Source organism: Zingiber officinale, chromosome 6A, assembly GCF_018446385.1.
Source record: "Zingiber officinale cultivar Zhangliang chromosome 6A, Zo_v1.1, whole genome shotgun sequence".
NCBI classification, from domain to species: Eukaryota; Viridiplantae; Streptophyta; class Magnoliopsida; order Zingiberales; family Zingiberaceae; genus Zingiber; species Zingiber officinale.
In genome coordinates, this window is record NC_055997.1 from 51820924 (window position 1) to 51836565 (window position 15642).

Genomic DNA, 15642 nt, shown 5'->3' on the forward strand with positions numbered 1-15642 from the left:
TGTCTGCCATTCCAGCATGCCATCTCTTTCAAGATACTTTCCTTCTCTTGTAAGAAAACCTTCCTTCTATCTAAAGTAACCTCTCGTTTCTTTGGCTATAAAAAGCCCCCTTCTTTTGCTTCCCGAAGAAAGAGCCTTTACTTCCCTCCTTTGCTCAAGCTTTCTCCCAGAGATAGTTCTGTAAGTTTTTCGTAACTATGTAAAATGTCACATATAAGATTTCTATAAATTATTCTGTCTGTAAAACTTATCCTGTATATTACCTGTTAGCCACCACCAGTTCTATTTAAAAATAGTTTGTAAGATCACTAGTTCAATGTAAAAATAGTCTGTAAGATTTCTGTGTAAATTATCTTGTTCTATCTATGTAAGATTTCCAATCTTTCCAGTTATTTGCATCTTTTCTTAGTTATCTCTAAGATCTTCTTCAATCCTTTTCCAAATAACATGTAATCACCATTTTCATCACTCAAATATTAGAATAACTTGAACCTACAACACAAATATTGACGTGTGGCTGGCTAAATGATCTTTGGCCATTAACACTCTTTGTGATTTTAGATGGGATAAATATTGGACAATTTACCTTCAACCCTTTAAAATATAAATTTATGAAAAATGCACTTTATTTATTTATTACTTTTATTTTATTAAAATGCACTATATTTATTTATTTATTTATTTATTTATTTATTACTTTTACATAATATTTCTCTATTTTAAAATTATCTCCAACCAAATTGTTGACAATTGTTGATTTTGAAATTTACCTATTTGGATGATTGAAGTTACAATTTTTTTTTTTACTTGTGCATTATATTCTCTTCAAAGAATTTTTTAAAGAATTTCAAACTAAATATGGACTTATTTCAAAAAATTTACTCTTAGTAGGAGTGTTAAATAGTTAATTTATTTTTTATCTACCATTAGTTTTTTTACAATAATTATTATTATTGATCTTTGTATTATAAGAATAGATTCTACTTTTCAGTAAAGCTAAACTTAAGATAAATAAACTCCTTGAATCGTTGCTTAATCTTGGCTCGACTTCTTTATAAAAAAATATATATTTTTTGTTTAAAAAAATTTAAGCTTGACTTGATTATAATTCATTTAAATATTATCAAAATTTTAATTCCAACTTATCAATTATTCAAAACTTTCATATTTTTAAATTTATTTGATTAATTATTGAACTTAATATTACATGTTTTTTATTTATTTTTTAAATTTATTATTTAATTTTAATTTTTTAAAATTTATTTACAAATTCAATAAGAACTTTATTGAACAATATATTCATAAATTTTATTCATGGACATTATTCACAAATAATTCATAATTGTTATTTATGAACTTTAACAAATATATATATATATATATATATATATATATATATATATATATATTCAAAGTTGTTTATTTTTTTTTTTAATGATTTATTTAAACTTGTCCATCTAATTGACCTTATGCACATTAAATAAATATAAATAAATTCTTATTTTCAAACGTTTACTTCATTTATAGCACTGACTTCATTTAGGTTAATAGAACATTTTTCCCAGTTGCTGCTTTGTTTGTTCTCCTTCAAGAAAGATGGGAAGCCTGGGGCTATTATTTGCATGCTGTTCCACCTATTTGTAACCTTTTTCTGTACTCATGATCTTCCAAGGCTACTGCATTTTGCTTCATGATCAGTAGTTATTCAAAACTTTGACCGAATTCTTGATTAGATCATCTTGCAATTTGCCTGCATTTTGCTTCATGATCAGTAGTTATTCAAAACTTTGACCGAATTCTTGATTAGATCATCTTGCAATTTGCCTATTAAAGTTCGCGCAGAAAGGCAAAAGCAGTGGTGAAGACGAAGAAGATGTAGTGTGTAACCAACTTGATGCATATGATCACTGCAACAGTTTATAGCAGTTACTTTTCATAATGCTGACATTAAGTAGATGGCAGTTAGATTGAGTAGTTCACTTTGCTATAAGTTCATTTATAGTTTCACAAGATTAAGGAATATGAAAGGTTCAGCTCAAATGAAGTACAAGCAACAATTTATTAGAATAATACTCATTAAGTTGTTGAACAATGAAGTCGGTGTGTCAGCAAAGATCGCTACTCGATGATAGAATTTTTTCTCACAATGGTTTGATAAACAAAGAGGTGGATGGAAATACATTACATGAAGTATCAGATAGTTGCTGGGATCACTAAAATCTTGAGGACTTTAATCACAGAAATCATGCGCTTCTTTGATATCGCACCTTTACAGGAAATTGTTCCTTCCCGTCTCGCACCTTTACAGGAAATTGTTCCTTCCCGTCTCGCACCTTTACAGGAAATTGTTCCTTCCCGTCGCTGAAGGGAGGTCTTGAGCCAAAGAGATTTGGATCCTCATGAATTTGCCGTGCAGCCGGCACAATTTGTTTTAGGTTACTAGTTTGATCACAAAGCCCGAGTTTGATGATAAATATAGCAGTGCAACCTTTGCCTGTACCTTCACTTTCCAGCCAGATCTGTCCTTCCATAAGGCTGACAAACCTGATCATGAAATTATAAAATGTATCAAAAGCTACACAAAATAAGTATCAATCAGCAGAATAAATGAAACGATAAAGTGTTTCTGAGCTAATTCAACAGCATTTCATGGGAGTAATACCACCTCTTGCAAATTGCAAGGCCAAGGCCACTGCCGCTATAGGGTTTATTTCCACCATTCTGATAGCGGGCAAATTTGGTGAAGAGCTGTGGCAAGTCTTGAGTATTAATTCCACAACCAGTATCCTTGACCTGCATCATGTAAGACCTAGAAGGTAATTGCAATGATCTACTATAAACAGGAAGCAACATGGTCATGACCAACTACTATTTGCTATGCAAATCAGCTACTGCATTTAAATTTTAAGGCAAATATGATACAAGCAACACTTCATCTAGTTGTGTATCGAGACAAAACAATAGCTAAATGAAAATATTGACTTCAAAGAAAAAATCTGTCTATCACTAATAGCTGCACTTGAATTATGAAATACCCTCCTTTGTACTCTAGCCATTACCCATTATGAAATGACTTCAAAGAAAAAATGTCAATGTACCTGCACTTGCAGATAGAAATGTCTATCACTAATAGCTGGAGAAAATTCAGGGGTCTGAGGGTCTCTGAATGAATCTGGTTTGGCAACAGATGCAATGATTGATATATGACCCTCCTTTGTAAACTTAACTGCATTGCCAGCAACATTCAGTATTGTTTGCAGGAGCCGTTTTTCATCGCCAACAACACACAAGGGCAAGTCTGATGCCAATGTCACGGAAACAGAGAGCTTCTTCACAGCGGCTATTGGTTTTATCAGATTAGTGACCTGCAATTTAATTGGCAAATCAATCAACTCAACATGAATGTTAGGTATTGGTTTTTATCAAATTAGTGACCTGTTATAATGTGGTAATTCAACTAAATATTGATAGCTAATAAACAGAGCTTAGACAAAATCACATGAATTGACCTCTTTGAAAACTGCATGAAGGTTGAAAACTGTAATCTCTAACTCGAAGCTCCCATCCTCAAGCTTAGAAAGATCCAAAACATCATTTATAAGTGTAGCTAGAAGATTGCTACTTTTTAGCACAGTTTCTACCATTAGCCGTTGTTCTGGAGTCAGCTCAGTTTCTAGAAGAAGAGATGAAAGAGCAATAATTGCATGCATCGGAGTCCGCATTTCATGGTTCATGACAGCTAGAAAATCATTGCGAGCACGAATTGCCATTTCTGCCTCCCTACGAGCTGAATCTAGAGCAACATTCTGTTCCATGAGCAGATCACGAGCCCGCATTGACTCTTCTAAGATGGCAGCATGTGAAAGTGCAACAGCCACCTGGAAGAAATCAAACCAAAAAAGAAAATTCAGGACACTGAAAACAATGATCATTGAACAAAACAGAACTGAGAAAGCTCACAGAAAAAAATTCCTATTACTCAAGGATACCTACTAATTGTTGGCAACTCACTAAGAATCATTTAAATGAGTGGAATGTGCCAATCCAGATAGGCCAAGCCAATCAAGTGGATTGAACTGATCAGATCAGATAGACGAGTGAATTGAATGCATTAGATGTATTGAATGGGACTAACAAAGTCAAACATCTGTAAGATTGATCAAACTGAGTGTGTCAAACAATTGAGGTTGGTTAAAAAAATTAAATGAACAAAAGGGCTGCATAGATTAAAGTATTCTAGTAGTTATATCATTCTATTATTACAACTAAACAAAAGCATAGAATGGATCATCTCCTTTTCATTTCATTCCAATCCCAATTTGAATCTCATTCATTTCCATTCCATTCATGTGTATCAACAGAAACCTAAAAGTGAAGGACAAATATTTGAATATGCAGAAGAGTGAGAATGGGAGAAAAGTAAATACAACTACTTGGAGATTGTAAAACCAGCTTAGTCTAAGTTTAACTCATAAAAATGGATAAAATGGAATCTATATGAGAACTGATAGTGATGTAGGATTTTTAAAAGACTGAATAGAAAATGTTTGGAATGAAGTAATTAATAATATTAATAGACTGTGGACTTGGAGAACAAGACTAGAACAGTGATAAAGTCGATTCATGAGAAGTTTAGAACGAAAGGTTTTACTTCAAGAGAGCTATATCATGAAGTACAAGAAACTATTAGTTAAAAGAACATGCTTTAAAATTTGACAAAAACATTATCTGAGATTAAAAAATCTCTGATAAATGAAGAGCAGCTAAATGACAAAAGACATTCTAATCAAAAAGAAAAAAAATATATAGTGATAGTCTAACTTAGGCACTAAAAAATTGGAAAACCATGTGTTATATTGCTGAAAAGATAAAGGGAAAGAATGAAGAGACTTTGGTTATTGGACCACTAGGCTCTTGTTAACGATTGTGCAGAGATTAAAGAAAAGACCAACACCGTATTTCTACAAATTATTAGAAGAATACTCCAAGGGAATAAAAAGAAAAACATAAAAAATTTAGCTTAGGGATTCCCATAATAGTAAAATAGGGGAATCGGTGTAACATTAACATTTTGAGTAATAGATTTTTAACTTTCATTTTGTAAAAGTTGAGAGGGAAAATATCACTATATTAAAAATAAAACTATTATACCATATATATGAAACTCAAACATAAAATGCCAATGTCAATCTCAAGCTTGGATGACAAAGGTTGATGGTTGCATTTGGTCTAGATATCCAATGCTAAAATTGTCTAAACTCCAAACCTATAAACATGAATCCTGTTTTTCATATTTTCATAAAGCTAGACCATCATTCCTTGTAGTGCCTAAAATCCGGTTCACGTAAATTTGATTAAATCGAGTTTTTTTATGTTATTTAATTGATTTTAATGTATCATAAATATATTTATACTAAAGAGTCTGAGTAATTAATATGCTAAGGGACCCGGCCCCAGCAAAGGAAATTGAGGAAGAACTTTGGCGGATCATTTAATATCATTTCCCCTACATCTCACTAGGTATCTTTTCACATGCAAAACACTAAGGCAAGATTTCAAACCTTATTTTCTGCACTATATGGATCGTAGTACATATGTTTGATGTTTGATGCATGCTATATTGTTAACGATGTCGTTGTTGTTTTGTTGTTTGCAATAGTTCGTTTTACTGCGTAAATCTCTGTCGATCTTCTTGTTCACATGTTTTGTTCGTTTTATCTCTGGAGCATTGTGGCTATGAATCGAATGTGTAGCCTTTGGGGCTGACGTCCATTAGACTATAACACTACTGTATTGGATTTAGCAAGCTGCTATGCAATCCCTTACTTGGTTTTGGTTCTTTCTTATTTTATTTTTCCTTTTCTGTTTTAGCTTTCCAGTTGCACATTTGAATGACTTGCTGCTAAAGTCATGAAGTATTGAAAATTGATTCAAATAAATATAAGCTCACACTTGTTGTACCGTTAGTTGTTAGCAAATTCTTATTTCCTTGCTTAATATTTCCTATGCTTACATTACTAAGTTTTTCAATCTGCCTTGTATTTCTTTGATGATACCATGCAATCTAATGAAGGATAGTGTGATTTGTTTGTGGCAATTCTTGAACGGGCAAGGAGTACGGCTTAGAGGATACCATAATTCTTACCAAAATAGAGGAAAAAGGGGTTGTGGAATTTGGCTTAAAGGATACCGGTGAACACTACCCAACCTAATACTAAGGTAAAAGTTTGGCCAAACGAATAGAGGTTGAGGAAAAAGGAGCCACATTCAATGCTATGAACTCACTAAAATGTTTTGATGATGAAAGTGTTAGCTAGAGCCCTAGAGCCAATCATTTGATGATTGTATTTTGGACTTGTTGTATCATATTCTATATAAATAAAGGCATTTGGTATTTGGTTTTTGGTTATTATACTTACTTGTATTGGTGCCAAATAAACTAAGTATAATAACGTCCTTGAGTAGACGGTTCTCACCTATATCAATCAGTTAGTTTAACCGATAGTGAGATGATATAGGGAACACTACTCTTAATCATTCCTAGTCGAGTATTAACATTCAGGGACAATGTTAATGCAATAAGACTAGCATGTAGGTCAACTCGATGACTTGATCTCACAAGTCATGGATATAGAGATATCAAGTTGACACATGAGTATGCATTGGAGAATGTATACTGAATGACCCGCCATGAGAAAGTATCATGGATCGTTATATGAGTGTCATATACTTTCTCATGTGGCTATTAGTATGACTACTAGCCCTTAGACCTGAAGTCACCATGGATCCCTACATAAGGAGTTATGTACTTTGGTTTCGTCAAACGTCACCCGTAACTGGGTAAACTATAAAGGCGATTACTGGGTATGTAACGAATTATGCAGAGGGATGTGAGTGATGTAGATGGGATCTATCCCTCCTATATGACGGGAGCGACATCGATATTCTTGATAGAGTAAGACCACGAAGTGCATGGCCATGCCCAAATGAGTCAATATAGGATATTGAGCTCATTTGATTGAGTGAGTCTACTTGGAGTTCAAGATTTAGATTGATTAGAGGATGACACGGTCTATGCCTCACATTGATCAATCTAGATGTCTAGGATAGAAGGACACTTGTCATATTTTGTGAGAAATCACAATTAGTAGTCACAAGGTGATGTTGGATCTCAACATTCTTGTAATTTGAGTAGTAATGATGTGTTGCTAGATACCGCTCATTACTTATGCTCCTAAATGGGTTTAGGGGCATTGCCAACGTTACAAGAACCTATAGGGTCACACACTAAGGGCAATTAGATGGAGATTAGGTTCATTAGATGAACCTAAATGATTACGTTCATATGATGAACCAAATTGGATTAAGAGTAATCCAAAGTAGGCTAATTGAGTTGGACTCAATTTGGTTCATGTGTTAAGTGAGTCTAATTTGGACTTAGACTCATTTAATTAATTTAATTCAATGAATAGAGATTCATTAAATTAAAATTGACTTGAACCAATGGTTAGATTAGATCAACCAAGGGAGAGAAGTGGTCAAGTTTGACTTGACTTAAGTAGGAAGATGAAGAGTCAAGTTTTGACTTGACTTTGATTTGACGAATGCCACATCATCAAGGCTTCTTCATTTGGTCAAGTTTGACTTGACCAAATGCCACCTCATGGAGGAGATCAAGAGACTTGACTCTTGATATTCCATGGGGGTTACATGCCTTTAAGTGGTCGGCCACTTTTAGGTGGAATAAAAAATTGATTTTTCATTCAAGTGGTTGTAACTCCATCTTCTTCTTCCTCTTGAGTTTTCTTCTTGCTCTCCCTCTCCTCCCTACTGATCTCTACGGTTGCTAGCACATCCTTAGAGATTTTTCTCCATCTCTTGCTTGTGTGGATACACATAGAGAAGTGTCTACTTTGACACTTTCGAAATCCGGCGAACCGAGGACAAGCAGGATTGCGAAGGGCTTCACATCGAAGGTATAAATCTTTCTTCATGTAGGTCTAGGAGTAGATCTAAGTAGAAACTCGTACTCGTATTTAAATTTTGAAATCTATCCTTCGCACGAGATTCAGTGGCATGGGTGATTCGGGATTTCCGCGACGTGAAAACGCGGTTTTCGCGGCCCGAAAAACCCAACAGAAAGACAATGTTTGATGTTATCTTATTAAAGTTTGATGGTCAATGAGACTAAATGTCAGCAAGGTTTAAATTTTAATGTTCAAGGTATTTTCTTTTATATATATATATATATATATATATATATATATATATATATATATATATATATATTATATTATGTATATATATATAAGCATGTGAATGTATGTTTGTTTTGTTATAAAATGTTTTGAACTTGCTGAGTCTTTAGACTCACTAGATCCATATGGTGCAGGAAATGCGGAGACCCTCACGGAGGGTCTTGATGGATGAGCTAGCTCGTACCAGGCAGTGCACACCCGACAATTGTGTCCTTTTCTTTTCAATTTAAGTTATTCTCTGCATTGGGGTATTGAGTTTTTTTTCTTTCCTGAGTCGATGATGTAATGGTTGGTCAGATATCTTAGATTTTCTTTGGTTTGGGTTGGTTGCACTTTTGGATCTTTAGGTATTAATTCATACGATTGATTCTGATGTATTTTGTTTCATATTTATTTATTTATTCGGTTGTGTTCGGAAGAAGGATTTGTACGAGTTGTTTTAAAAGCTACAAGGGGATAAAGTTTTAGGTCGTTTCATTCCTAGTGATATATGCCTTGCATAGAGCTTAATAAAAAGAAAGAAAATTCATGAAACCGACTCCAAATAATTCAGACAAACATAATTAGATGTAACCAACTGCAAATAATTTGGACAAGCAACTCCATGATCATAAGAATAGAAATAGCACCTAATTACTAAATACCTCATTTAGGACTAAACCTACAACAATAATTATAAAAAGTGATAACTCGTACCACTCCCCTTTAAATTGAAATCTGTATTATCTATGTTTTGCTTATCACAAAAGTAGAGCACCCTATAAATACAAAAAGAAAATATAAAAAACACTGGACAAACCATTACTAGTACACACTGGACAAAAATACCATTACTGGAACAATTGAGACACTACTATGAAATGCTTGACGTTTGCAATTGGCAAAGACACAAGTTGATAAGATCTTCAAATAGATAACATATCTTCTTCCTTAACTCTTCTCAAATTGAAAACATCATGGATTTCTTAAATTCAGAAAATAAATTGACAACATGTGATGGATTATCAGGAAAAAAGATTAGAGTTTGAATACTTATTTGAAAATTCAATATTGGGAGAGAGACCGAGTAAATTATGAAATTTCTTTGAGAGATGAGAAGATGTTAAACAGGAACTGAGTAATATTCTAGCATCTACTCTAAAGAAATTGGATACAAGAAGACAGACATTAAATAACCTATTCTTTTGGATGGAATTTGCTAGAGAAATTCATTTCTTTGTTTCCTTGAAGATAAGGTAAATTAAAAGATGGATATGTAGAAAAGATGGATTTGTAGAAAATCTGGGAAAGTAGAGGGTTAAAAATGAAACTGTCTTTTGAGTTGTTTCCTTGAATGAATATGTACAGAGAGGATAGTCGACATTTTTATATCTAATAAGTGTTAATTAGTTTTCCACCTATATGTGAGCAAATGATTTAGAGAGATGGATGCTCAAACTCATTTTTCAAATATTTATCTTCCCTCTATTTGACGAAGAAAACAAGAGAAAGAAGATCTATTAGTTGACTTATCTCTCATACCAAATCCAATTTTCAACTTATCTATTCAAGTAGACTTTTAGAGTTTTTTTGTGGCAAACAAAGGTTATATTAGGGCTCTATCATCTAGCCTTAACTGAAGAGAAATATTGAGAGGAAACAGGCTTCTGGTTTTTCTACCCAAAAGAAGGAGAAGATATCAAGAGAGGGGAAAATGTTGGAAGAGATAGACAATTACAAATCTCATCTCAAATCCTAGACACTATTGAAATATGGATGAAAGATTATGAGATAAGGAATCTATCATTACACAACTAGAGGAAAAGAACAGGAAAGAAGATGATGAAAATAAATGTTTCAATCTATTTGCTTTGGCATTACACTTAGCAAAGAAGAGAGAATAATAATTGAGATGAAGTTGACCAAAATAAATGTCTTAGCTCTATCACCTTTTCTGAAGATCTATAGTAAGTTTATTTTTTCAAATCTAGCCCTTTTCTTAGAGAGGATCCCCAAAAGAGAGCTATAAAGCCTCTCCTGTAATTTATCTGATGCCTAAAACTAACTCAACCCTCAAATTGGGTTATTTCTTTTGACCTAAGAACCAGAATAACCTGATTTTTCAGGTTGAGTCAAATTGGTTCAGGTATCGACAAAATCAAGATTCCTTCCCCCCACCCAACCACACACCATCCCTAAGAATAATTCTCTTATAATATAACATAATAATTTTTCTCTCAGCTTGATATTAGAGAAAGATCTTTTCTACAATTAGGAATTCTTTTCTCAATCATGTTAGAAGGCCATGAATATGATTGGATGGTGCAATCTTCCTTTTACCACATGCTTGCACTTTATCATAAACCATATATCCGACAATGAAACCCACATTATCTCCTACACATTGCCTCCATGTAAGGAACTTCCATGTGATCAATCCTTATTAAATAACACAATAGTGGCAAAGTATCTAGAAAATGGCAAAGATTTTCATGGACAGAATTCTAAGAAAGTTATGATTTTAGGCTTTTTAGCATCCAATGAAGTGGTGTAGAAATCATGCATTCATTGAATGAAGCAGGATGTTTATGTTCTAATATATTTAAATCGGTATTCATTTCATGTAAAACGTAAAGTTCTTGAGAAATAAAACCTACTAAATATTACGTTGTTTCATTTAAGAAAATTATTTAAAGGAATAGCCTTGTACTCAATGATGAAAGATAAAACTGATAATTGATGCAAGAAACATGGGATTACCTGATCAGCAACCACCTCAACAAGCTCTAATTCATGTACATGCCATTTTCTTGCACTGTCCGAAGGGAGCATGAGAACCATAATAGCATAACTTTTTGCAGAAAGCTCAGGCCAATCATTGATTTGGAAATTTGAGAGATGTAAGAGTGGTACTCGGATGGCAACAACTTCTGGTGGCACATATCTCCCAGTCAATGGCCTTATCCTTGTTAGTGGGCATGTATGTGGAATTCTCATTGCTCGGTTACTACTAAAGACTTGATTGACAATGGGGAGGTTAATGGAAACAACAGACCCAAGTGGTATTTGGTGATGCAAAGTGTGTGAAAGCTGGAGATTAAGGCCACTTCTTGATGGCATCCAAAGTGCACATTCTGCCAGATCCAAAGTCCTACCTAGTTCCACAAATGTCGTCTTCAATATTGTATGTCTGTCAAGTGTGCTTCTTATTTCATGAGTAAGCATCCTAACATGTCTCCCTGTTTCCTCTTGTGTCCGTATGATGCCCATCTCTCTATCAAGTTCCTCAGCCTTGTTCTTTAGAAACAACTCCCTTGTCTTCACACTTAACAAGTCCGGAATTATGTGAACAAGCATCAAAGCTGTTGCACATGATACAACAGCCGTCGAGATTTTTGCAACAGTCATTACTATTGCCACAGTTCGTGAGTGCATGTTGAAAGTCCACAGATTTATCAAATGTGTTGCTCCACAAAGAACAATGAAGGCACCAAACTGTATCAACACCCATCTGTACGGGAAGAAGGAGGACTTCTTCACAAAATAAATGAGTTCGAGCGGAATGGAGAAATAGGCAAGGGCTATAAAGAAATCCGATATATACTGGTACTTCACTAGAAGCTCATCAGCCGGCCACTGTGGCTCAATGCAGTCACAACCCTCCATCATCTCGGGGTAACTGCAGGGGCCAGATAACTACTACTACATTCTGCAACAGCAAAAAATGACATACATTAAAAAGGTGGATAATGCAAAGGTAGATTCTAATTTCAAAGTGAAAGGTAGCAAATTTCTTCATAACTATTGTGTTCGAATAGTAAGACATGCTAAACAGAAAGAGATAAAAAAAATTCCGATTGGAAGTGATCGAATTGTGTAAGAATAAGAGTTTTCCAGAACTCTGAAACCGTGTTAACAGCAAGCTTCCATCTAAACTTAGATATCAAAATAGGCTCTCTTTTTTTACAACAAAGAACTCCTAAAACCCTAAGATCAAAACAACTTCTCCCTAGCAAAAAGTCCAACCTCAAATATACATTCCAAAGTCAAATTAAAGAATGAAATCATCAAATACAACAATTTAGCAGATCCAACCCTAGACCTGAGGCAACCAAAAAAAAAAACCCTGCCCCATGACTTAAATTAAAACGCCAGAGTCGAACAAAACCAAACGCATAATACAGCAAAACGGCAGCTGAAAAGGGGATGTAAAGCGCAAATAAACAACACAGGCGATTGACCCGAAACCTTTCAGTAGGAAATGAGTCGAGCAGCTGCTATACTTCGATCAGAATCGATTTGGGGAGGCAACGAGGCAACAAAATTAGAAATTTACGTAAGATTCTAGGCTCTGGAGAAGGCGAGAGGGATCGAAAGAAGAGAGCTTTAACTAATTTTGTATTCCTCTTCGCTCTTCAGATGCAGCTGTTCCTTTGCCTCTTCTACGAGGTCAGACGCCGAGTCTTCCACTGTCAATTGATTGGAGCTGGCACCGGATAGTTTACGTAGCGCCGCAGATGTATTATACTATCGCCGTCGGATTTGTAGAACACGAATCTTGAAACACAACACTCTTCCAACAATAACATATCGCGGCAACTTATAACTAATATTGATTTAAAACAAAAAAAAAACAATTGGTTGAATGTTTTTATTGCTAACATGTTTTGGTCATCATGCTTGATAATATATTTTGTAACATAGTTGTATAATCATACGCATATCAAGGTGATAAATGTTTAAGTTTTAACTGAGTAAACCTTCCACAATAAGAAAACAAATGGTTACCTCAAAGGTAACTCCAATCTTAGTAATTAAAGACCCAACATTCAGATTGTAGAAGTCTAGTCAACGAGAGACTTTTTCCAATCCACCGGAGACAATCAACTTATGAACATGAGAGACTATATTTAAGTTCTTGGAGAACTTGTAGACACTTAGACTACATGAAAATCTTTCTTAGTCTTTTGCGCTGAAGTTTTTACAGAACTTTTGGACATTTATAATGCATGAAAATCTTTCTTATAGACTGATGCATAAGTTGTTGACGAACTTTTGGACACTCAGAATATACGAAAATCTTTCTCAGTCTCCTTTACTAAAGTGATAAATACAAGTGTTTGGAATCCAAGAGCTTAAACTAAAGTGAAAGCATCAACATCTCAAACTTTTGTTAATTTACTCTTCTTCCTTTTGCTTTTTATTTACATCTAGGGAGAGGTGCGTTTATTTTTATTGAGTGATCTTGATTAGGGTAAAGCTTGTGGAGAGCTTGTGAAATTCCAACAATTTGTGGCCTAGACGACTACACCACTTGGTAACATGCCAATTGGAGAAGTATTAGGTAGAATGATAAAGAAAACATATCAGAGGAGTCAAAATCTAGAGAAGATATTCCCATAGGGGATCTTCTCATGGCCTGGATGACAAGCTAAGGATGTTCCTTGACAGAGATGTAAATATCCCGTGTTGATTTTAATGTGATCAACCATATCAAGTTAGGCTCTGTGTTATTTGATGTCTTACGTCTGAGTAGCAATGCAAGAAGTCGAGCGGAAGAAGCGGCGGACGAGAAGGATAGCACAGGAATCGAGTTGACGGACTCGGCGTATCCGAGGAACGAGAAGCTGCAGAAGAGTACGTCGATGAAGCGAAAAAGACGCGCACGATGTTTCCGAGGGACAAGAAGTTGGAGCAAAATCCTACTCGAAGAGAATGCCAGAGTTAGGTTCGAGTGAGCTCAACTTTGGAAGGCCGGAACATTACCCAAGCGACCGGAGCAAAAGGCCAGACAAAGAGTCAACTCTAAAGTTGACACTTGTTCGAGCGCTTGGACCATGTCCATGCGCCTGGAGTCCGAGCACCCAAAGCTGGTTCGGGCGCCTGGACCAGTTTGGTGCCAAAAGGGTGCCTTGACGTAGTGGATCAACTTTGGGTCTGTGTCAGTAGAGGTCCAGGCGCCTGGAGCAGGTCTGAATGCCCGAGGAAAGAATAAATTCTTATCATTTTGTCATTGCGTGGAGATAGAATTTGTCACGCTGGGAGCGCCTGAAGAGGGTCCGGGAGCCCAGACCGCACCACGTCAACAAACGGTCACTTCGACCAGTGAGCCTATAAAAGGAGCTCTAGTGCTCTTCATTTCAACAATACTTTCTATATTCTAGTTATTTCACTCTGTTCTTCATAGTCTGTACGTTCAACGTTTTGTACGAGACTTCTCCACCTCCGACTTGTGTCGAAGAAGGAGTTGATTAGTTGAGCTTCATTTGTCTTGGATTAGTAACCTCCTCGTTGCAAACCAAGTAAATTGTTTGTGTCTCATACTTATTTTTATGCATTTCATTTTCGTTTATTAAAGTATTTTTTTAATCTAAAGTCGAAAGTTTCAGAAATGGTATACTTGTCTTTTTAGGGTAATTCACCCCCCTCTTGTCGGTCGTACCGAACCAAGCATCTACTCACCTAAATTAGAGGAGGAGTTCGCGACTTGGAAAAAGAAGATGGAGGTATTCTTCAAAACTGATTTCGAATTCATTTTAATTATGAAATATGTCTTTGTAGCACCTAAGGGTCAACAAGGAGCCGAAAAAGAAGAATATCAGTTGACAAAGAAGGAGCAAACCGACTTCGTGGCAAACAACAAGGCAGAATTCCATCTATTGAGTGTTTTACCACCATAAGAAGTCAACCAGATCGGAGCCTACAAGTCAGCCAAAGAGCTCTAGAAAAAATTCCTGAACTACACGAAGGGACCTCGGAGACAAAACTCACAAGACAAGATCTGCTTCGGAACCAAATCAGCAATCTCTAAATAGAAGAAGGTGAAACAGTTACACATCTACACTCAAGGATCAAAGAACTAATCATTAGACTTACGAATCTCGAAGAAAAGGTAACAAACTGAGATTCATTAAGGTATGCTTTAAATGCATTTTTTAGAACACCCGAGTGGACATCGATAGTCAACTTGTTCTACATCTCTAAGGACCTTGAGGTGAATACCTTAGAAAATTTGTTTTCTACGTTTGAACTTCATAAATTGAGATGTGCAGGTTCAAAGAATAAAGTAGAAAAGACGGCTCATAACCTAGCACTGAAGGCTAACCAGAAGTTGAACCAGATTCAGACACGTCACTTGATGAAGACAAAATTGCATTTATGGTAAGAAAATTCAGCAAATTTTTTAAATCTAACAAGTTTAATAAGTCACAAGCCAAGAAAATTTCATGAAGCAAACGAAAGTTATGATGTTATAACTTCCAAGAAGAAGGGGACATCAAGGACAACTGCCCAAAACTGAAAGACAAAGACAAGGATAAAAGATCGACTCAGAAAAAGCACAAGATCCTAAAAGCGACATAGGATGAAACGTCGTCATCAGAATCGGAGATTGAAGCTTACGCGC

General features: G+C 35.2%; 1 protein-coding gene across 5 annotated transcripts; it reads right to left on the minus strand.

Moving 5' to 3' along the window:
• Window positions 1–2040: 2040 nt before the first annotated feature.
• On the minus strand, window positions 2041–12731 carry LOC121996362 (probable ethylene response sensor 1). Of its 5 annotated transcripts, none has more exons than XM_042550313.1 (7): window positions 12486–12698; window positions 10998–11946; window positions 3510–3878; window positions 3099–3365; window positions 2666–2793; window positions 2301–2544; window positions 2041–2267 (listed from the first exon to the last, which is right to left on the minus strand). In XM_042550313.1, the coding sequence occupies exons 2-7, from the start codon at window positions 11904–11906 to the stop codon at window positions 2244–2246; spliced, it is 1941 nt and encodes a 646-aa protein (XP_042406247.1). In that variant the 5' UTR covers window positions 11907–11946; window positions 12486–12698; the 3' UTR covers window positions 2041–2243. The 5 variants fall into 5 exon arrangements, with proteins under 5 accessions (XP_042406247.1, XP_042406248.1, XP_042406246.1 ...); XM_042550314.1 differs by having other exon boundaries at window positions 2334–2544; window positions 12486–12697; XM_042550312.1 differs by having other exon boundaries at window positions 2041–2544; window positions 12629–12731.
• Window positions 12732–15642: the final 2911 nt, after the last annotated feature.

Excerpts from the sequence above, each read along its gene's own strand:
- LOC121996362 (XM_042550312.1), bottom strand. The coding sequence starts at position 11,906 with ATGATGGAGGGTTGTGACTGCATTGAGCCACAGTGGCCGGCTGATGAG. Across the intron at positions 3,366-3,509 it reads TTCATGCAGTTTTCAAAGAG|GTCACTAATCTGATAAAACC; the intron begins GTCAATTCATGT and ends ATTAAATTGCAG. Across the intron at positions 2,545-2,665 it reads GGCCTTGCAATTTGCAAGAG|GTTTGTCAGCCTTATGGAAG; the intron begins GTGGTATTACTC and ends TTTCATGATCAG.